We start from the raw sequence: 24,017 nt of genomic DNA, 5'->3' as shown, positions 1-24,017 counted from the left end.
CTCAAAGAAATATCATCAGTACCTCCAGACATAATCTGTTCTTCACAATTCCATGTTAGCTCTCTTTAGGAACATAGGGACAGGAACAGGCTATTCAACCTCTCAAGCCTATCCCAACAATCAATGAGAATTCCATTCTAATCATCTTACATTTCTCTGTACTCAGTCACTCTGCCCATAATAGATTCTGCTAACTGCCCAAAACAGATGTTAAACTGATGGGTCTATAATTTAATGGGTTTCACTCAATCCCCTTTAATGATAGTTATATTTTTGCTGTAAACTAAATCATCACAGCACTCAATGACTCCTAATACATTAACTGCTTTACAATGAGTACGTTTTAAAATTGACAGGGTTTTTTGACAAGGAATTCATTTCCCTTAGTGAATGTTTTCTTCACTCAATAACACTTTACGTCATACTTCACAGACATTTAAAGGGCAAAAAGGCCTCATGGCGTTACCATGCCAACTCATGCAAATTAAATTTCTTTGTCTACTATTTTAATGGAGGTGTTATAAACTCTGGTAAAATGTGGCAGAAAAGATGAATGGATTGACAAACCTGTGAGTTAACATTCTGCATGAAATATTCATTTTGTTCGAGCAAACAGTCAAATTGGTTTAGTTAACTATTACCGTCTTGTCCCATTGCAGCAAAATGGATAAGAATGGGAGCCATTCTGTGGCTAAGAGGGCGAGATAGAATTCACACATGAGGTGGGAAACTCCAACCAATCTTTTGCTAAGAAGAGGCACATTCAAAACATTATGAACTTGATCAAAGGATCTTGCATTTAAATAGCACTCTCCTTATTTCCTGGGTACTTTGAAGAGCTTCCTAACCAATGGGTTGTTTTACATTTGAAGTCATTGTTACTTTGTAAGTAAATACAGTAGTCCATTTGTATGCAGGAAGAGCCCAGTGACAGCAACCAAGCAATGCTTTTGTTGGTCATGAGAATGCCAATTCTTCTGAACATTGTCAAAGGACCTTTTACATCCACACGAACAGGCAGAGGGATCTGCTTTCTCAGGTGGATGTTAAATAGTGGAGCAGCAATCTGAAGAAGAACAGGATGTCAAAGTTCAGGAAGCCAAGTGGTGAAGGAAACGATCTTGGAATCTGATGTTGAATCATTTACAAGTTTATATTCAGAGAGGCAGCTTTTGGTTACCAGGCACTCAACAGCTCCCCACCACACACAAATTCTTACAGTATTTTATGATCATGGGTGCCAATTAATAACCACCTTCTGAATGCAATTAACACTTAATTAATATGGAATCCAACCTCCTTTCCTCCTCTTTAAACAAGCTTGGAATTAGAATATCCTTCATGCCACGTGTACTCAAGTACAGAAGTACAGGTACATGGTGAAATGTTTACAATGTCACCTCTGATGGCTCCATCTTAGGTACAAAGTACCCCGGTACAAATCTTAGATGCAAAAAAAGGAATAAAGAACAAAAGTAGTTAGATTACTTTATAGTGATTCATAGTATAAGTTAGAAATATGACATAGTTAAAGGGATAGACATTACAGGCAGATAAACAAATTACAACGAACATTACATTGCAGTAGCTAAGCACAAGGGCTTCCATATGTGGTCTGATCATCTGGGCCCGACCCCAGTCCAACAACCATCCCCATTCCACTCCAAGCCTCCAATCCACTCCACACTGGCCCTCAGCTACTCAAAGGTAATCTCCAGGACCCACTTCCCCTGCGCTGGTCTCTGCTCCAGACTTTTAGATTTTATATGTTCAAATGAAACTTTGGCAGCAGCATTAAAGACTTCAATCTCTGTGTAATATTGAGTACAGGAGTTAGGAAGTCATGCTGCGACTGTACAGGAGTTAGGCCACTATTGGACTATTGCTTGCAATTCTGGTCTCCCTCCTATCGGAACGATGTTGTGAAACTTGAAAGGGTTCAGAAAAGATTTACAAGGATGGTGCCAGGGTTGGAGGATTTGAGCTACAGGGAGAGGCTGAACAGGCTGGGGCTGTTGGCCCTGGAGCGTCGAAGGCTGAGGGTTGACCTTATAGAGGTTTACAAAATTATGAGGGGCATGGATAGGGTAAATAGACAAAGTCTTTTCCCTGGGGTGGGGGAAATCCAAAACAAGAGGCCATAGGTTTAGAGTGAGAGGGGAAAGATATAAAAGGGACCTAAGGGGCAACTTTTTCACACAGAGGGTGATATGATATTTAGGGCGGCACGGTGGCACAGTGGTTAGCACTGCTGCCTCACAGCGCCAGGGACCTGGGTTCAATTCCCGCCTCAGGCAACTGACTGTGTGGAGTTTGCACGTTCTCCCCGTGTCTGCGTGGGTTTCCTCCGGGTGCTCCGGTTTCCTCCCGCAGTCCAAAGATGTGCGGGTCAGGTGAATTGGCCATGCTAAATTGCCCATAGTGTTAGGTAAGGGGTAAATGTAGGGGTATGGGTGGGTTGCGCTTCGGCGGGTCGGTGTGGACTTGTTGGGCTGAAGGGCCTGTTTCCACACTGTAAGTAATCTAATCTAAGTGTATGGAATGAGCTGCCAGAGGATGTGGTGGAGGCTGGTACAATTGCAACATTTAAGAGGCATTTGGATGGGTATATGAATAGGAAGGGTTTGGAGGGATATGGGCCGGGTGCTGGCAGGTGGGACTAGATTGGGTTGGGATATCTGGTTGACATGGACGGGTTGGACCGAAGGGTCTGTTTCCATGCTATATCCCAAACAGCACATTATCCCAAAATGAACAATTATCGAGACTACATTCAATGGATATACTATCGTCAGTATTCCCATTGTATGGGATGTCACTAATCTACAAGATAGGGTCTTATAAGCATTGCCTTCACAAGAGAAAATCTATCAGAGCCAGGATACTTTATGAAACAATTTTAATGTTCTTAGCTTCCCAAGGTAAAGGACAGCAATTTCTATTCTTCACCATAAGAAATATTGTGAAACCATCTTGATTAAAATGTGCATCAGGAGCATTAGCATGTGAAGTGTTATTAAAAATAACTACCTCTGTGCTCTTTGGATCAACTAAGGCTGGGAACTTAGTCAGATTTAATTTTCATCTTGTTTTATTTGTCCTTAAAAGATTCCCTACTTTGGAGTGTTACATCAAAATCTTTAACTCTGACCCATCTCAACTATTGCCTGGTTGAGTCTGAGTGTACACCCATTTAGCTGACTGGTTAAGTTGAACAATTGCTCTGCCTTTTCCTTAGATGGGAGGTCAGCTTTCTGAGATGACCCAGCACGGTTAACCAGGCTGTGAGTGATGGGTTGGTTAGTTCAATTGATTGGTTTGCAATGTGACGTGCTGTTGACAGCATGTGTTCAATTCCCATGCCAGCTCCTTTTCAACCTTTAAAAAATACTTGAATGAGCCTAAGTTTCATAACATTCAAGGTGCGGGAAAGAGGTCAGAGTGTATATCTTTGGCAGGATGGACCAAAATGTCTCTTCTGTATTCTACGATTCTAACCTCTCCCCTTGCCTGAGTTGTTGTGATCCTCAAGTTAAACCATCACCAATTATCTCTGTCTGATAAGGGAGCAGACCTATGACCCAGTACCCATATGTGGAGGTGCCAGTGTTGGACTTGGGTGGACAAAGTCAGAACTCACACGGCACCAGTTTATAGTCCAATAGGTTAGTTTGAAAAGTGGACTTCACCTGATTAAGGAGCAGGTGTCGTATGACTTCTGACTATGATCTGGTAAGACTATGGCGAATTATCTGACTAACATGCTCTGAGTAGAATTGCTGATTTAAAATTATTCCAGGCCAACTTTTCTTTATATCTAAATAAATACATTCAAAAGCTACACAAGTATGATTCACAATTTTAAATCGTTTTCTAACGTGTGTTAATAACACAATTCTCAAATTCCATAGCGACATTCCATGAAAAATCAGTGAGTATCTTAAGGATGCCAAAAAGCTTTCCACTATGATCCCAAATATACATTGTAATGTCTGATCTTAGTTGAACTCAGTCTATTTTCATCAAAGCAGATCTCACTGAAAAATACCATAAACTTGGTGGCCTTATTCGGTCTATAGATACCATCAGATATCATATGTAAGACACAGGATGTGGGAGGAGAACCAGGCCATTCAGCCCATTCAACCTGCTCATTTACACAGTTTCTATAGTTTTCCTTCTTCTTTGAGTGGATCCCAAATCAATTCTCTCTCAAAAGAATTGTCTGAGAAATGTGATTGTTACACCAACTGACCCACTCTCCCAGGAATACATGGTCACGAAAATTAATTCAGATTATCATCCAGATCTTGTGGAAGTGGGAGAGGTTCAGCTTAAAATCTGTATCACCCAGTGAGCTCCTCATAAGCCTGAATTGTCAACCACATTCTAGCCTTTTACATTCCATCTACAAGAACATGTCCAACATTAGTCCATCTTTGCAGCAAAGCTAAACTTAAATGTTACATCAATTTAATTTCTAGTGATCTGACTTTCATTTTGTCTTACTTAGTTGATTATCCTCAAGTGTGCTTGTAGCCACCAGAATTTCATAAAAATATCCACACTAGTTGTGATTTGGCTGAATTTATTTCCACATCAAAGCTACAAACCTCTGCTTTGCCTTTGCTGTCTGTAAGAGACTCCTACTGTGTGCTTGTCCTTTGAACAATTGGAAGGTCTTCTTCCAGTTTGTGAATACTTTGAGACTCAAGAGTCACTTCTGCACTGACTGTTACTACTTCACTGGATCCTCTTGTTTTTCACTCTTCTGCTCCCCATTGTGCTCTTTGGCCATCATCCCAAATATTTAACCAATTATTAATTCATCAACAGCTTTTGCTGCACATCATGACACCTATCTATCTGTTGGTCCTTTCTGCGACATATATTACCCATGTACTCAATCTGGATGTTTAGATTTTGAGATATAGGTTAACCATGTGGGTCATGATCACTCACATTATCGCTGGATCTACTGCAGAGTGTTTCCCATTCCACTTTTCATTAAGAGCATTTAAGGTACACGTTATGGCAACTGCTCTGCCCAAGACTGCAAGAAATTACAGAGGATTGTGAACACAGCCCAGTCCAACACACATATCAGCATTCCATCCACTGACTCCATCTATATTTCCCACTGCCTCAGGAAAGCAACCAACATCACCAAAGACCCCTCTCACCCCAAATATATGCCCTTCCACCCTCTTCCATCTGGTAGAAGATACAAAACACGTACCAACAGACTCAAGAGCAGCTTCTTCCACTGTCATCAGACTGATGAACCGAGCACTCATATATTAAAGTTGATCTTTCTCTGCACCTTCTCTGTAGCTGTAATATTCTGCTCTGCATTCTGTTCTATTACCCTGATGTAGACAAAACAATAGTTTTTCACTGTATCTTGGTACTTGTGACAATAATAAATCAGATCAAATCAAATCTATCAACAGCCCAGACCCTGTGATTTTGTGATTAAATCCAATTAATCACGAGAAATGAATGTTAACAGTTTGACTGCTATATTTGTTAAGGTTTGGAGATGTCGGTGTTGGGCTGGGGTGTACAAAGTTAAAAATCACACAACACCAGGTTATAGTCCAACAGGTTTAATTGAAAGCACTAGCTTTTGGAACACTGCTCCTTGAAGGAATGGCGCTCTGAAAGCTAGTGTGCTTCCAATTAAACCTGTTGGACTATAACCTGGTGTTGTGTGATTTGATATTTGTTAAGTACAGTGTTACCATTTTTGTTTAGGGTTACCAACTGGGATTAAGTGTATCCCTGGAGACTTCATTATTTGGCGAGATGCTATGCTCCAGCCATTAATGGGACATACCCATCCTTCTGTCTAATCGTGTGCCAATTGGAATGAAACATTATTCTTCACTGCCCATCAAACAGCACCTTCTCGTCCAACTGCAACATCTGTACAACTTGGCAAAGAGAAATACAAAATAGGATCTTCCCATCATGCAGACTCTCAATGAAACTTGGACAGTTAGCAATCTTATGATTCCCAAACTGTTTCCAGTGAAACCTCTGTGTTCCATAAACTTTCTCGCATAATACAATCTTGACTAAAAAACAAAAGCATATTACAGGAAATCTGCGGCAGGTCAGGCAGGACCAGTGAAGAGGAATACAGACTTAACATTCCTGGTCAATTTATCAAAAACCTAAGACATAGGTATGGAGTTAGGCCATTCAGCCCCTTGAATCTGCTCCTCCATATGGTTGATATGTTTTGCAACCTCATACTCCTGCCTTCTCCCCATAACTCCGACCCTCTTACCAATCAAGAACCTATCTATGTCTTAAATATATTCAATGATGTGGCCTCCCAACTCCCTGCAGCAATGACTTCCACAGATTTCCCACCCTCTGGCTGAAAAAATTCTTCCTCATCTCAGTTCTAAAGCGTGGTCCATTCATTCTGAGGCTGTGTCCTCGGCTCCTATTCTCTCTTACTAATGTCAACATTTCTCCAAGTTCACTGAATCCAGGTCTCTCAATATTCCATAAGTTTCAATCAGATCCCCCTCTCATCCTTCTGAACTCCATCGCATACACACCCAGAGTCTTCGCCGATCCACAATGACAAGCTCTTTGTACCCAGGGTCATCCTTGTCAATTTTGTCAGGAACCCCCTCCAACACCAGCATTTCCTTCCTTAGATGTGAGGCTCACAATATTCCAAATACAGTCTAACCAGAGCCTTATACAGCCTCAGCAGTACATCCCACCTCTTGTTTACTAGTTGTCTTGAAGTAAATGTAACATTGCATCTTCCTTCTTAACTGCCAACTGAACCGACATGTTAGCCTTAAGTGAATCCTGAACTTGAACTCCCAAGTCCCTTTGTGCTTCACATTTCCAAAGCCTTTCCCAATTTAGAAAATAGTCTATTCCGGCAAAATTACATAACCTATCACCTTCCCACGTTGTATTCCATCTGCCACCTCTGTGCCCACTCTTCCAGCCTGTCCAAGTCCTGCTGTAGTATCCCTGCTTCCTCAACGCTACCTGTCCCTCCTTCTATCTTGGTGTCATCCACAAACATAGCGACAATGCCCTCAGTTCCTTCATCAAGGCCTTTTTCCCCACATGCAAAGCATTTAAATGTTCAAAATAATGGAACAATAAGCATATAAAATTGCCATAGTCCTGTCAGACGAGATGGCTGTATGCTTCATTTGAGAGAGAGAGGGGGAGAGAGAGAGAAAGAGATCACAGGTATTGGTTTATACTGAGGGTCATCGTACCTCAGGCGAGGAGGGAAGTTTAGAAGGATATTCCTTCATGGTATCCCAGCCGGTGTGGGGACTGAACCCATACCATACATATCATGCTGCATCACACACCGGCCATCCACACTAACCAGTCCCCCCCTCCCCCACTAATCACAAACTGGCCATCCACACTAACCAATCCCCCCCCCCCCAATAATCACACATCGGCCATCCACACTAACCAGTCCCCCCCTCCCCCACTAATCACACACCGGCCATCCACACTAACCAGTCCCCCCCTCCCCCACTAATCACACATCGGCCATCCACACTAACCAGTCCCCCCCTCCCCCACTAATCACACACCGGCCATCCACACTAACCAATTCCCCCCCCCCCCCCACTAATCACACACCGGCCATCCACACTAACCAATCCCCCCCAATCACAAACCAGCCATCCACACTAACCAGTCCCCCCCCCCACTAATCACAATCTGTATATCTGATAATGCAGTGGTCCATTAATATATTCATGTAGAATATGTTCAGGTCTAACTGTGGCAAGGGAAACAGAATCTACACCCGCTGTGGCATTAGAGTGTGTTACCCTTGGGCCAGTGTAACAGGGCCAGGCCCCACACTTTGAGGATACTGGGTAGGCCATTTCGGACTGGGATGAGGAGAGGCTTCTTCACCCAGGGAGTGAAGAGCCTGGGGAATTCTCTGCCAGAGGACAAAATATTAAATGTTTTCAAGAAGGACTTAGACCTAATTCTTATAGAGATCAGAGGGTGCAGAGAGAAAGCAGGAACAGGGGGCGGAGTTGGATGATCAGCCACAATCATATTGAGTGGTGGAACAGGCCCGAAGGGCTGAATGGCCTACTCCAGCTTCTATTTTCTCCATTTCTACATAACACTTAAAAGATCCTCTACGTTAGAAATGTGACCAACTCTATATTTCTCATAGCCTCTGTTTTTAAATTTCAGTTCCTCCGATATCTGGACATTATTATCTTCACAAAGTCAGGCAGCATTCACACTAGATAGGTCTTACGGGCAATTGATTGGCACTTTTATCTGATTTGTTTGTTTTATTTTCTGTACCCCCCAGCAGGCAACACAAGTTTGGATCTGCAGGCGTTAATCAGCAGCACAAGTGTTGTTGGCATCAGCCTCTTCATTCTGTTATTGGCTGGGATTGTGGTTCTACTCTTCAAAGGTAGGGTAACAGCACCACCTGTTGGATCTAATGGCTCCCTGGTGTTTCTTTGCTATTCGAATGATAAATCAGAGAATGACTTTTTCGCTCTCTATAATTAATGACCTAGGAACAAAAATGCTGAGATTTGCAGCTTCTGAGAATCTGATTTCTGAGCAGGTGCTTGCAGACTGTTGGTTGTAGTAAAGAAAGCAGATAATGGCCCATCGTTCCATATCCCAATCGCATAAGGGTTAGGAGTAACCAGACACAGTTCTTAACAGTGATGGATGGATTGGATATTCTTGCTCACTTGTAGAAACTGGACTCCTCAGTAAGAGATAGACAGCACAATGAGCCTCTGCAAATGTTGGAATAAGATTGCTGTTCTGTGGCAATATTCCCATCGGTCAGTCAGAAAGCAAGGGGTTGAATCTTTTTTTAATTACAATTTTAGTTTAAAACTTGAGGTGTTTTTTTTTAAAAAGCTGATCTATGTTTCAATATATGTGAATGTTTAATGTTGAAAAGGTATGCTAGGATTACAAGGTAGTGCCAATGAGTCACAGGGAGATAGTGAGGTCTGCAGATGCTGGAGATCAGAATTGAGAGTGTGTTGCTGGAAAAGCGCAGCAGGTCAGGCAGCATCCAAGGAGCAAAAGCCCTTCAATCCGGCCTGAAACGTCACTCCTCCTGCTTCGTGGATGCTGCCTGATCTGCTGTGCTTTTCCAGCAACCCACTCTCAACTGCCATTGAGCCACAATCTTATGTTGGTCAAGGGGTGACCTTATAGAGGTGTATAAAATCATGAGGCACATAGATAAGGTGAACAGCAAGGGTCTTTTTCCTAGGATGGGCGAGTTCAAAACTAGGAGGCATATTTTTAAGGTGATAAATGAAAGATTTTAGAAAGGACCCGAGAGGTAACTTTTTTCACACGGGGTAGTCCTGATATGGAATGAACTGCCAGAGGAAATGGTAGATACACGCAGTTACAACATTAAGAAGGTTTTGGATTAGTGTGTGAATAAGAAAGGTTTAAAAGGATATAGGTTGAACACAGGCAGGTGTTTAGTTTGGGTAAATTGGTTGGCATGGACAAGTTGGACTGGTGGATCTGTTTCCATGCTGTATGACTCTCTGAGTTTCGATCAGAGTGGTGTTGGAACCGCACAGCAGGTCAGGCAGCATCCGAGGAGCAGGAAAATCGATGTTTCAGGCAAAAGCCCTTCATCTGACTCGATGAATGCTGCCTCAGAGAATCCCAGAGAGTGAAGGCCAGAACTTTAACCATTTTTGAATTATTCACGTAATATGGCCATTGACTTAAGTCAGCATTTACTGGCCATTCCTAACTGCCCTTGAGAAGGAGATGGTGAGCTGCCTTCTTGAACCACTGCAATCCATGTGAAGAAGACGTGCTGTTGGGTGGGGAAGTTTTGACCCAATGACTTTGAAGGAACGGTGCTATATTTCCAAGTCAGGATGGTGAGTGGCTTGGAGGGGAACCTGCAGGAGGCGGTGTTCCCATGTATCTGCTGCCCTTGTCCTTCTGGATGGAAATGGAAGTGGGTTTGGAAGGTGCTGCCTGAGGATCTTTGTGAATTTCTGCAATGCCGTCACGGGTCGGAGTTGGTGTGGGTTTGGGGGTGGGTATGGGGGTAGGGGTGGAGGTGGGTGAGGGGTGGGAGTGCAGATGGGAGTGGAGGTGGTTGTGGGGGTAGGGTGGGGTTGGGTGTGGGCTGGGTGTGGGGGTGGGAGTGTGGGTAGGGATCTTGCTCAGTTGCCACGGCTGACCCCCTGGCTGATCAGGGACCCAGAGCTCCCTCTGGACAGGGGGTGCTGCTGAGACCTCCTCTCCTGCCCCCCCCACCCCCCCTCCCCAAGGTGAGCAGGGGAAGCCAGGGTTCCAAACCATGCCAGGCTGGTCAGAGGGTGCCTGAGCATCAGTGCAGTCTCAGAGACCTTCAGGAATATCTAATAACATTCTCCACCCCACCAGGGTAGGTGACACCACCTTCTCTCTCTATCTCTGCTATTGTCCCCATCCTCCATTAAAGGCTCACACTCTCTCACTCTCACTATTGCCTACATCTTCTCTCACTGTCCGTCACCTGCCCTAACCCCTGACACCACTATAACCCTGACTGCCTTCAGTGCTGCCCATTTACTCACTGGGGACACCTCCCCACCTGCACCAACAGTACCAGCTGTGTCACACACTCCCACCTGCTTTAATACCCTCCTCTCTCTCTCTCTCTCAGCCCAGGAAGAAACAGTCCACAAAAGAGCAGTAAGAGTTAAGGTGGGGGAATGAGCTGCCAAATAAGTGCATTTATAATGTAACCAAACAGATTGAGAATTAAACTGAAAATGTGTTGCTGGAAAAGCGCAGCAGGTCAGGCAGCATCCAAGGAACAGGAAATTCAACGTTTCGGGCATAAGCCCTTCATCAGGAATGAAGGGCTTATGCCTGAAACGTCGAATTTCCTGTTCCTTGGATGCTGCCTGACCTGCTGCGCTTTTCCAGCAACACATTTTCAGCTCTGATACTCCAGCATCTGCAGACCTCACTTTCTCCTCCATATTGAGAATTAAAGCAATAATCCCTCTTGTGTTGATCTTGTCAACATCCATGACCTGGGATATTGGTTATTTACTGAACTGCTGCTGATGTGTGTGTGTGAATTGCGATTTATTGTCCATTCATGATGTTTTTTCTCTGATACAGTGCAGAAAAGCAAGAAAGCAAACTCCAGGAACAAAAGCAGCAAGCTGTTGAGAAGCAACTCAAAGTAAGGAACTGGAATCAGAAATGTTAAACTTTTTTTTATTCACCTCTGGGATGTGGGTGTTGCTGGCTGGGCCCAGTATTTATCACCCCGTCCCTAGTTGCCCCTTGAGAAGGTTGGGGGTGAGCTGCCTTCTTGAACTCCTACAGTCCATGTGCTGTGGGTTGACCCACAATGCCCTTAGGGAGGGAATTCCAGGATTTTGTCCCAGTGATAGTGAAGGAACGGCGATATATTTCCAAGTCAGGATGGTGAGTGGCTGGGAGGGGAACCTGCAGGGGGTGGTGTTCCCATGTATCTGCTGCCCATGTCCTTCCAGAAGGAAGTGGTTGTGGGTTTGGAAGCTGCTGACTGAGGATCTTTGGTGACTTTCTGCAGTGCAGCTTGTAGATAGTACACACTGCTGCTACTGAGTGTCGGTGGTGGAGGGAGTGGATGTTTGTGGTTGTGGTGCCAATCAAGTGAGCTGCTCTGTCCTGGATAGTGTCAAGCTTCTTGAGTGTTGTTGGAGCTGCACTTATCCAGGCAAATGGGGAACATTCCATCACATTCTTGTAGATGGTGGACAGGCTTTAGGGAGTCAGGAGGTGAGTTACTCACCCTAATATTCTCTGATTCCTGATGAAGGGCTTTAGCCCGAAATGTTGAATTTCCTGTTCCTTGGATGCTGCCTGACCTGCTGCGCTTTAATCAGCAACACATTTTCAGCTCTGATCTCCAGCATCTGCAGACCTCACTTTTTACTCAAATATTCTCTGACCTGCTCTTGTATCCACTGTATACATGTAGCGAGTCCAGTTGAGTTTCTGGTCAATGGTAACTCCTATTGTGCTGTAACCATTCTATGACTCTGTCCTTTGATGTGTTCCCACCTTCAATCCATATCATTTGAAATCATTAAAAATCTATGGGTCTCAATCATAGAATCAATTATTGAACCCCAACAGTGTGGAAACAGGCCCTTCGGCTCAACAAGTCCAGACCGACCCTCTGAAGAGTTTCCCACCCACACCCATTTCCCTTGTATTTACCCCTACCTCATGCATCTAGCCTACGCCTATGGGTATTTAGCATGGCCAATCCACCTAACCTGCACATCTATGGATTGTGGGAGGGAACCAGAGCACCCGGAGGAAACCCACGGAGACACAGAGACAATGTGCAAACTCCACACAGTCAGAGAGATGTACAGCACGGAAACAGACCCTTCAGTCCAACTCACCCATGCCGACCTGATATCTCAGATTTAGATTAGATTCTCTACAGTGTGGAAACAGGCCCTTCGGCCTAATCAGTTCACACCAACCCTCCGAAGAGTAACCCACCCAGATGCACCTAACACTACGGGTAATTTAGCATGGCAAATTCACCTGACCTGCACATCTTTTTGACTGAGGGAGGAAACTGGAAGGCCCGGAGGAAACCCATACAGACACGGGGAGAATGTGCAAACTCCACACAGACAGTTGCCCGAGGCTGGAATCAAACCTGGGACCCTGGTGCTGTGAGGCAGCAGTGCTAACCACTGAGCCACCATGTCAATTCCACCTGCAGCACCCGGCCCATATCCCTCCAAACCCTTCCTATTCATATACCCATCCAAATACCTTTTAAATGTTGCAATTGTACCAGCCTCCACCACTTCCTCTGGCAGCTCATTCCATACATGTACCACCCTCTGTGTGAAAAAGTTGCCCCATAGGTCTCTTTTATATCGTTCCCCTCTCACCCTAAACCTATGCTCTTTAGTTACAGATTCCCCCACCCCAGGGAAAAGACTTTGTCTATTTACCCTATCCATGCCCCTCTTGATTTTATAAACCTCTATAAGGTCTCCCTTCAGCCTCCGACACTCCAGGGAAAACAGCCCCAGCCTATTCAATCTCTCCCTATAGCTCAAATCCTCCAACCTTGACAACATCCTTGTAAATCTTTTCTGAACCCTTCCAAGTTTCATAACATTCTTTCTGATAGGAAGGAGACCAGAATTGCACGCAATATTCCAACAGTGGCCTCACCAATGTTCTGTACAGCCGCAACATGACCTCCCAACTCCTGTACTCAATACACTGACCAATAAAGGAAAGCATACCAAACACCTTCTTCACTATCCTATCCACCTGCAACTCCACCAGTCACCCAAGGCTGGGATCAAACCCCAGCGATGTGAGGTAGCAACGCTGACCACTCAGCCACCATGCCACAGTCATGAATGTTCCAACTGATGTGTGGACATTGGGCATTGCCTTTTGGGAAGATGGTTCTAAATTTGACAAGCTTTGTGTGAGAAAGTGATCACTATAGCTTTAATAGTATAGTTGTTAAGGTCAAAGTTATAATAGATATCAGTAGTAGGGTATAGTTTATCACAGGAGAAAGTGAAGACTGCAGATGCTGGAGATCAGAGCTGAAAATGTGTTGCTGGAAAAGCGCAGCAGGTCAGGCAGCATCCGAGGAGCAGGAGGATCAACGTTTCGGGCATAAGCCCTTCTTCAGGAGCGTTGCTCTCTCCTGAAGAAGGGCTCATGCCCGAAATGTCGTTTCTCCTGCTCCTTGGATGCTGCCTGACCTGCTGAGCTTTTCCAGCAACACATTTTCAGCTATAGTTTATTACAGTTGTAGGTATTGCCTTGCCCTATTTGAATTCTGTGAACTTTGCCTCTTAAGAAGGTATGGTTGCTGTTGAATCCTCATCCTGAAACAAAGATCTGTTGATATCATCGATTTGATGCCACAGCCAGTAAATGGGTACAAGAGATTCAGATCAGGAACAACTGAGCAAGCCATAAATATTAAAGTCATTGGACATTCTTCCTTTAAGCCTGCAACATATGTTTCAAAAGGATGACATTGGGTTTACATTGAAGTGGTTAATTGGATATGGTATGAAGATCCATCTTCATTCATGGGCCCTGAGGGTCAATATATTCCTCAGCTCTCCCTGAATTTAAAGTCTAATTACATTCCCTCCTCTTATACATTATTATAGTGGGAGAACTTATCATTTTTATTAATGCTTTAATATTTTCTTATGAGATAAAGTCCTTGGACATTTCCATCTTGTCCCGATTGTATGTAATTTACATTTCAGATATTGCATTAAATCGAATAAGTGGTTGTTACCTTACGAGGAATATTCAGCTGACACATAGTGCTGTTGTACTTTGATGTAATATTTCTACACTACATCAAACTCTCTGAGAGCAGCAATGTTCAATGTTTAATTAAAACCTTGCCATTTCCATCTTTGCTTTCTCTCTTCCTTTTCTACAACAATAAACTTTTTATTCCAATAATTAAGGAACCAACATAAAATACCGAGAAGCAATGAAGACAACAAGAGCCTGAAGTCTGAAAATAAGAGTGTGCAACCGTACATTAAAAAAGCTGAGGACCTCAAAAGGGCAGCAGGTAAAAAGGAATGAAGTGGGGCAGAATACTGATGGTAGGAGACAAGACTGCAATGCAGTACGAGGATTCGGTGCTTCGATGTATGAGTAGGCATGTGCTTTTGTGTGTGTGTGTTTGTGTGTATCTTCATGTGTGCGTCTGTGTGTGCTGATGATTGTGCGTTTTTGTGTGGCTTTATATATGTATCTGTGTGTGTTGATGTGTATGTGTTGCTGTGTGTGCGTGTCTGTGTTTGTGGTTTGCAACATGAGTGTATATGAATATTGTGAGGGTGCATAGTGTATGTGTAAATGTTCATGTGCAAGTGTGGATGCATAAGTGTGTGTACAAGTTTGTGTGTGCACGTGTGGGTGTGTAAACATGTATGCGTATTTGCATGAGTGCATCTGATTAGATTAGATTCTCTACAGTGTGGAAACAGGCCCTTCAGCCCAACAAGGCCACACCGACCCGCCGAAGCACAACCCACCCATACCCCTACATTCACCCCTTATCTAACACTACGGGCAATTTAGCATGGCCAATTCACCTGACCCGCACATCTTTGGACTGTGGGAGGAAACCGGAGCACACAGAGGAAACCCACGCAGACACGGGGAGAACGTGCAAACTCCACACAGTCATTCGCCTGAGTCGGGAATTGAACCCGGGTCTCAGGCGCTGTGAGGCAGCAGTGCTAACCACTGTGCCACCGTGCCGCCCACGAATCTGTGTAGTGATGTGCATGTGAGAGTGTGTACCAGCCCGAGAGCTAGTGTAAGGGTGAGTGTGTGTTTGGGTGCAATTACAATTGTAAAACTGCATGTGATGCTCCCTCTAGTGGTGATAGATAGAGAATTTCAAAACTTTGACCCAGTGATGTCTGTGTCAGGATGATGAGCAACATTACAAGCAGATTTTGACAGTCTTATTTCTGCTTGATTCTCTGGATACCCATTTACTCTCAGCTCGGTTTATCTCCAGGCTGAGACATGATTCAGGTGTGGAGGCCATTTTATTTTATTTTATTCTGTTTATTGTCATGTGTATTTTGTTACAAAACACAGTGAAAAGTGTTGTGTGGTGTCGCCACAGTCTGGTATCATCTTAAAACACAGAAAAGTAAACCAAAACATAGAACACAACGGCAGGAGAGTAAAGAAATAATGTCTAACTTTACAGTTCTTCTTGTTAAGTGCTCCACCATGGGCTAGAGACAAAAAAACATTAGGTGCTGGAATCCAAGGTAGACGGGCAGGAGGTTGGAAGAACACAGCAAGGCAGGCAGCATCGACAGGCAGGAGGCTGGGAGAGCACAGCAAGGCAGGCAGCATCGACAGGCAGGAGGCTGGGAGAGCACAGCAAGGCAGGCAGCATCAACAGGCAGGAGGCTGGGAGAGCACAGCAAGGCAGGCAGCATCAACAGGCAGGAGGCTGGGAGAGCACAGCAAGGCAGGCAGCATCGACAGGCAGGAGGCTGGAGGGACACAGCAAGGCAGGCAGCATCAACAGGCAGGAGGCTGGAAGAACACAGCAAGGCAGGCAGCATCGACAGGCAGGAGGCTGGGAGAGCACAGCAAGGCAGGCAGCATCGACAGGCAGGAGGCTGGGAGAGCACAGCAAGGCAGGCAGCATCGACAGGCAGGAGGCTGGGAGAACACAGCAAGGCAGGCAGCAGCAGGAGGTGGAGAAGCCAATGTTTCAGGTGTAAACCTTCCTTAGGACTGTCCTGAAGAGAGGTTACACCCAAAACGTTGACTTTTCCACCTGATGATGTTGCCTGGCTTGCTGTGTTCTTCCAGCCTCCTGCCTGTCCACCCTGGGCCTTGGGCATGGTCGCCAGGTACAGGCCCTTTGTGCCACACCATCACTGGAAAGAAAGTCGCCCACTTTTTGGTTCCATCTTGCCTCCCCAGATGCCCTCGTTACTGAATCCTCACTGGACTTTGCCAATGCAGCCACCACCGATGCTGCTGGGTACTGCACCAAAGCCAACCCCACTGCCACCGTAAGTCAGCCTTGGGCCCACCCTCACCAATGCAGCTGCTGCTGATGCCACCAGCTCTCATGCTGGGCCCAAACTCACTACCACTGCCGCTGCCACTGGAAGCAGACGCTGCTGGGAACCCAAACTTACCTCCGCTGTACACACCTATGGGTCTGTTCTAGGATCACCTCGTCGATACAGAAGCCACTGGGCTCACTTCACATCTGTGCTGGGCCCACTCGCCGCCCGCGTCGAGTCTGTGCTGGGCCCAATCACTGCCCACCTTGAGTCTGCACTGGGCCCACTCACCGCCCGCGTCGAGTCTGTGCTGGGCCCACTCGCCGCCCGCGTCGAGTCTGTGCTGGGCCCACTCACCGCCCGCGTCGAGTCTGTGCTGGGCCCACACACCGCCCGCATCGAGTCTGCGCTGGGCCCACACACCGCCCGCATCGAGTCTGCGCTGGGCCCACTCACCGCCCGCGTCGAGTCTGTGCTGGGCCCAATCACTGCCCACCTTGAGTCTGCACTGGGCCCACTCACCGCCCGCGTCGAGTCTGTGCTGGGCCCACTCACCACCCGCCTCGAGTCTGCGCTGGGCCCACACACCGCCCGCATCGAGTCTGCGCTGGGCCCACACACCGCCCGCATCGAGTCTGCGCTGGGCCCACTCACCGCCCGCATCGAGTCTGCACTGGGCCCAATCACTGCCCGCCTCGAGTCTGCACTGGGCCCACTCACCGCCCGCCTCGAGTCTGTGCTGGGCCCAATCACTGCCCGCATCGAGTCTGCACTGGGCCCAATCACCGCCCGCCTCGAGTCTGCACTGGGCCCACTCACCGCCCGCCTCGAGTCTGCGCTGGGCCCAATCACCGCCCACCTCGAGTCTGCACTGGGCCCACTCACCGCCCGCCTCGAGTCTGCGCTGGGCCCAATCACCGCCCACCTCGAGTCTGCACTGGGCCCACTCACCGCCCGCCTCGAGTCTGCACTGGGCCCAATCACTGCCCACCTTGAGTCTGCGCTGGGCCCACTCACCGCCCGCCTCGAGTCTGCACTGGGCCCAATCACAGCCCACCTTGAGTCTGCGCTGGGTTTGACAAAGAAGTAAGTAAATGAAAACAAAAGAAAAAGAAATGTGAAAAGAGAAAAAAAAAGGAACGGAAAGGAAACCGAATGCAGTGGATGAGTCCCAGACTCAGGAGCCCTACTCACTGTCATTTTACTGGAAGATTACCATTTGACCGGTGATTGGTGAGGCAGTTGGCAGTCCCCCTGATAACTAGACAGTTGCATTCTGACTGAATTTTACTGTGTGAGATACTTTCGTTGCAGGTGTTGGAAACACACCGACCCGAGAAATATTGTCTGCACTCCTCCTTAATGAGGTCACCTCTGTAAATCAGTGCTTCCAACAGAGATGTTCACTTGATGGGCACGGGGCTTTTGCAGAGCTCCAGCTAACAATGCTGTACAATTCAGGCAGTCTTTTTCTTGAAAATGCTAATGAGCAAGTTAAAAATAGCAAACAGAGTAAATTAAACCCCAGAGTGTTCGTCATCAGCCTTCCCACCTTCTCAACCTGCAAACACTTGAAGGATCACGTCCAGGGCACTTGAGGGATGAATGAAATTGTTAACAATTGCAATGGAGCTGTCACAGCTGGCTGGTGTGTGGGTGTTTGAGGTATGGTGGATCATCACTGATACAAGGTTCACTGACGTAATGTCTGACTGATGTCAAACTCATTCTTTTCAGTGCTCCGGGAAAAGATGGAGACAGCGTCTTGGTAAGTGTTTATTGTACGGGGCTACCCAGGCAGAGCTCAATTCAGGTTTAACTGTGGTTTTCAGCTAAGTTCTAATCAACCTGCCCAGGGATACCATGACATACCTCTGGAGCAAATGGGATGTAAAGTCATGCTTCTGTCGCTGAGGTAGGGACACTGCACCACAATAGCCCCTTAACTGTAGCTTTATGACTATAAAAATGAGTCAAACAGCACACACACCGCTCTTAATATTTGTGTTTCCTAATTTAAAATGGTTCTGTGCTTTTTATTTTGATCTTCTGTCTGTAAAATGCTGTCCTCATATCACTGAGAATGCAGCTAAAGGATCTCCATTTCTTGTTTATTTTGCTTTTTAACTCCCCCATACTCGAATACAGTTTCACAGGCAACTGTCACCCGCTCACCAAGGTATCCCAGACCAGCCCGACCACACCCGAACCCTGGATACTGTCAGGGTGACAGGCAGTTACAAAAACAGGCATGTGCGTATATTTTACAACCTTGGCATGTGCTATAGCACTTTACATCAGGTTATGTCCTTTCAAACTTTAATAGTCACTGTTGCAATGCTCAGAATTGATATCACGGAAAACTTGCTGCTTTCAATATAGTGAGGTCTGACAAGCAATTTTACAAGATTCTTGGTCTTTCATCATCAGGTATGGGGACCATTAATCTGTCCAGTCATTGATCCTTGTACCTATTGATTTGGACACCTATTGATCCCTGTACCCATTAATCTCGACAGCGATTGATTCCAGGTCCATTGATCCTTACATCCATTCATCCTTCTGACAAATGACTCAGTCAATACTACACCCATTTGGCTCTGAACATCAGGCAGAACTCCTCTCTACCTTTATCATTATTGAGTCAACGATTGGTGAACAAGTCAGGTTTATTTGGACAATATGTGGCCAGCTAAAGTGAGTACTGTTGGTCTCTTTATTAACTTTAAAATAAATCCATAAATTAAACTAAATACTAATCCACCTGCACATGCTTAAATTGTTATATTTATAGTCTGGTTGAAGATTTGTAGCTCGGGTGTCCGTTGTTGTGGTTCTGTTCGCCGAGCTGGAAGTTTTTGCTGCAAACGTTTCGTTCTCTGGCTAGGGAACATCATCAGTGCTATTGGAGCCTCCTGTGAAGCGCTGCTTTGATGTTTCTTCTGGTATTTATAGTGGTTTGTTCTTGCCGCTTCCGGGTGTCAGTTTCAGCTGTAGTAGTTTGTATATGGGGTCCAGGTCGATGTGTCTGTTGATGGGTGTTCTTGCCGCTTCCGGGTGTCAGTTTCAGCTGTAGTTGTTTGTATATGGGGTCCAGGTCCATGTGTCTGTTAATGGAGTTTGTGGATGAATGCCATGCCTGTAGGAATTCCCTGGCTGTTCTCTGTCTGGCTTGTCCTATGATGGTAGTGTTTTCCCAGTCAAATTCATGTTCCTGGTTGTCTGAGTGTATGGCTACTAGAGATAGCTGGTCGTGTCAAGACAGCTGAAGACAGCTAACAATCCGCATCCATGAACATCAGCTAGCTACAAAACGACACGACCAGCTATCCCTAGTAGCCATACACTCAGACAACCAGGAACATGAATTTGACTGGGAAAACACTACCATCATAGGACAAGCCAGACAGAGAACAGCCAGGGAATTCCTAGAGGCATGGCATTCATCCACAAACTCCATTAACAGACACATAGACCTGGACCCCATATATAAACCACTACAGCTGAAACTGACACCTGGAAACGGCAAGAACATCCATCAACAGACACACCGACCTGGACCCCACATACAAACCACTACAGCTGAAACTGACACCCGGAAGCGGCAAGAACAAACCACTATAAATACCGGAAGAAACATCAAAGCAGCGCTTCACAGGAGGCTCCAATAGCACTGATGATGTTCCCTAGCCAGGGTACGAAACGTTTGCAGCAAAAACTTCCAGCTCGGTGTTATATTTATATTGCCATAGCCTTTTCCAACATCCTTCCATCACCAACTACTGCTAAATTGACAATTCCCTTCAGACAGGCTATCCTCATGGAAACTGTGGGTGAGAGGAGAGAAGTTGCATTTATGTAGTAGCTTATCACATCCATAGAATATACCAATGCTTTGTCAATGAATTACAAAGAAATGTGTCAACTGCCACACAGGAAGATACCCCATATTGAAAAGGGTTGAATAACCAGCTGGGTTGGTTTTTGTTCACTAGAGTTGCAGGTTGGACATACATTACAAATATTGCCAGGAAATATTCTATAACCACATGAACCGTCAACAGCTCGGATGAGACAGCCGGTTCCTTCAGTGCGACATTGCTGTATCTGCTACACTGCTGTATCTGCTACACTGCTGTATCAGCTACACTGCTGTATCTGCTACACTGCTATATTAGCTACATGGCTATATCTGCTACACTACTATATCTGCTACACTGCTATATCAGCTACACTGCTGTATCTGCTACACTGCTATATCAGCTACACTGCTGTATCTGCTGCACTACTGTATCAATAGACAATAGACAATAGGTGCAGGAGTAGGCCATTCTGCCCTTTGAGCCTGCACCACCATTCAATATGATCATGGCTGATCATCCTTAATCAGTATCCTGTTCCTGCCTTATCTCCATAACCCTTGATTCCACTATCCTTGAGAGCTCTATCCAACTCTTTCTTAAATGAATCCAGAGACTGGGTCTCCACTGCCCTCTGAGGAAGAGCATTCCACACAGCCACCACTCTCTGGGTGAAGAATTTTCTCCTCATCTCTGTCCTAAATGGTCTACCCCGTATTTTTAAGCTGGGTCCTCTGGTTCGGTACTCACCCATCAGCGGAAACATGTTTCCTGCTGCCAGAGTGTCCAATCATTTAATAATCTTATATGTCTCAATCATATCCCCTCTTGGTCTTCTAAACTCAAGGGTATACAAGCCCAGTCGCTTCAGTCTTTCAGTGTAAGGTAATCCCGCCATTCCAGGAATTGACCTCGTGAACCTACACTGCACTCCCTCAATAGCCAGAATGTCTTTCCTCAAATTTGGCGACCAGAACTGCACACAGTACTCCAGGTGTGGTCTCACCAGGGCCCTGTACAGCTGCAGAAGAACCTCTTCACTTCTATACTCAATCCCTCTTGTTATGAAGGCCAGCATGCTATTAGCCTTCTTCACTACCTGCTGTACCTGTATGCTTACCTTCATTGACTGGTGTACAAGAACACCCAGATCTCTTTGTACTGCCCCTTTACCTAAATTTATTCCGTTTAGGTAGTAATCTGCCTTCCTGTTCTTGCCACCAAAGTGGATAACCATACATTTATCCACATTAAATTGCATCTGCCATGCATCTGCCCACTCACCTAACTTGTCCAGGTCACCCTGTAATCTCCTAACATCCTCATCACATTTCACCCTGCCACCCAGCTTACTATCATCAGCAAATTTGCTAATGTTATTACTAATACCATCTTCTATATCATTAACATATATTGTAAAAAGCTGCGGTCCCAGTACTGATCCCTGCGGTACCCCACTGGTCACTGCATGCCAGTCTGAAATGGAGCCGTTTATCACTACTCTTTGTTTCCTATCAGTCAACCAACTTTCAATCCAAGTTAGTACTTTGCCCCCAATACCATGCACCCTAATTTTGCTCACTAACCTCCTATGTGGGACTTTATCAAAAGCTTTCTGAAAGTCCAGGTACACTACATCTACTGGATCTCCCTCGTCCATCTTCAGAGTTACATCCTCAAAAAATTCCAGAAGCATGATTTCCCCTTCATAAATCCATGCTGACTATGACCTATCCTGCTACTACTATCCAGATGTGTCATAATTTCATCCTTTATAATAGACTCCAGCATCTTTCCCACCACTGAGGTCAGATTAACTAGTCTATAATTTCCTGCTTTCTCTCTCCCACCTTTCTTAAAAAGTGGTATAATATTAGCCACCCTCCAATCCGCAGGAACTGATCCCAAATCTATCGAACTCTGGAAAATAATCACCAACGCATCCACGATTTCTCGAGCCACCTCCTTCAATACCCCGGGATGTAGACCATCTGGCCCCAGGGACTTATCAACCATCAGACCTAACAGTCTCTCCAACACCAATTCCTGGCAAATATAGATTCCCTTAAGTTCAGGTCCTTCAGCCACTGTTACCTCAGGGAGATTGCTTGTGTCTTCCCCAGTGAACACAGATCTGAAATACCAAATCAATTCTTCTGCCATTTCTTTGTCCCCTGTTTCTGTCTTCAAAGGCCAAATTTTAGTCTTAACCATTTTTTTGCTTTTCACATACCTAAAAAAACTTTTACTATCCTCCTTTATATTATTGGCCAGTTTACCTTCGTACCTCATTTTTTCTCTGTGTATTTCCTTCTTAGTAATCCTCTGTTGTTCCTTAAAAGCTTCCCAGTCCTCCGTTTTCCCACTTATCTTTGCTATGTTATACTTTTTCTCTTTTAATTTATATGTTTCTTAACTTCCCTCGTCAGCCACGGCCGCCCATGCCTCCTCCTGGGATCTTTCTTCCTTTTTGGAATGAACTGATCCTGCAACTTCTACATTATATACAGAAATATCTGCCATTGTTCCTCCACGGTCATCCCTGCTAAGGTATTGCACCATTGAACTTTGGCCAGCTCCTCCCTCATAGCTCCATAGTTCCCTTTATTCAACAGAAATATTGTCACTTCCGATTGTACTCTCTCCCTCTCAAATTGCAGATTGAAGCTTATTGTATTATGGTCACTACTTCCCAGTGGCTCCTTCACTTCGAGGTCCCTGACCAATTCTGGTTCGTTGCACAACACCAGATCCAGAATTGCCTTCCCTGGTCAGCTCCAGCACCAGCTGTTCTAAGAATCCATCTCTGAGGCACTCCATAAAGTCTCTTTCTTGAGGTCCAATACCATCCTGATTCTCCCAGTCTACCTGCATGTTGAAATCCCCCATAACAACTGTAGTAACATCTTTGCGACAGGCCAATTTCAGCTTCTGATTTAACTTACATCCGACATCCAGTTTACTGTTTGGGGGCCTGTAGATAACTCCCAAGAGGGTCTTTACAACCTTAGTATTTTTCAGCTCTATCCACACTGACTCTACATCCCCTGATTCTAGGTCCCCCCGCGTAAGGGACTGAATATCCTCCCCTACCAACATGGCCACCCCACCCCCTCTGCCCGTCAGTCTGTCCTTACGATAGCACATGTAGCCTTGAATATTCATTTCCCAGGCCCTGTCCACTTGAAGCCATGTCTCAGTTATCCCCACAACATCGTATCTGCCAATTTCCAAAAGAGCCTCAAGCTCATCCATCTTATTTCTAATGCTTTGTGCATTCATGCATAGTATTTTTAATTTGTTACTGCCCTCACCCTTCCCATCAACTCCTATTTCACTCAACCTTACAGCATGATCCCTTTCTGAGTTTTCTGCCTCATTGATACAGTTGTCTTTCTTGACTTCCCTTGTTCTAACTTTCCCTTCAATCTCCTTCTTAAACATCCAGCTTGTTCCCCCCTCCCCCCCCCCCCCCACCCCCGCCGCCGCTACTTAGTTTAAACGTAGCTGTGTTGCAGTAGCAAACCTGCCTGTC

General features: G+C 45.5%; 1 protein-coding gene across 1 annotated transcript in view; it reads left to right on the top strand.

Moving 5' to 3' along the window:
- Window positions 1–24,017, top strand: part of LOC132826393 (immunoglobulin superfamily member 1-like) — a 70,640-nt gene that overhangs the window by 23,287 nt on the left and 23,336 nt on the right. The window contains exons 5-8 of the mRNA XM_060842286.1: window positions 8,348–8,455; window positions 11,167–11,230; window positions 14,529–14,638; window positions 18,360–18,390. Of these exons, the coding sequence (XP_060698269.1) occupies window positions 8,348–8,455; window positions 11,167–11,230; window positions 14,529–14,638; window positions 18,360–18,390 (313 nt within the window). The remainder of the gene's footprint in view (window positions 1–8,347; window positions 8,456–11,166; window positions 11,231–14,528; window positions 14,639–18,359; window positions 18,391–24,017) is intronic.

Source organism: Hemiscyllium ocellatum, chromosome 22 (genome assembly GCF_020745735.1).
Source record: "Hemiscyllium ocellatum isolate sHemOce1 chromosome 22, sHemOce1.pat.X.cur, whole genome shotgun sequence".
NCBI lineage: Eukaryota > Metazoa > Chordata > Chondrichthyes > Orectolobiformes > Hemiscylliidae > Hemiscyllium > Hemiscyllium ocellatum.
This window is presented reverse-complemented; position numbering and strand designations above follow the sequence as displayed.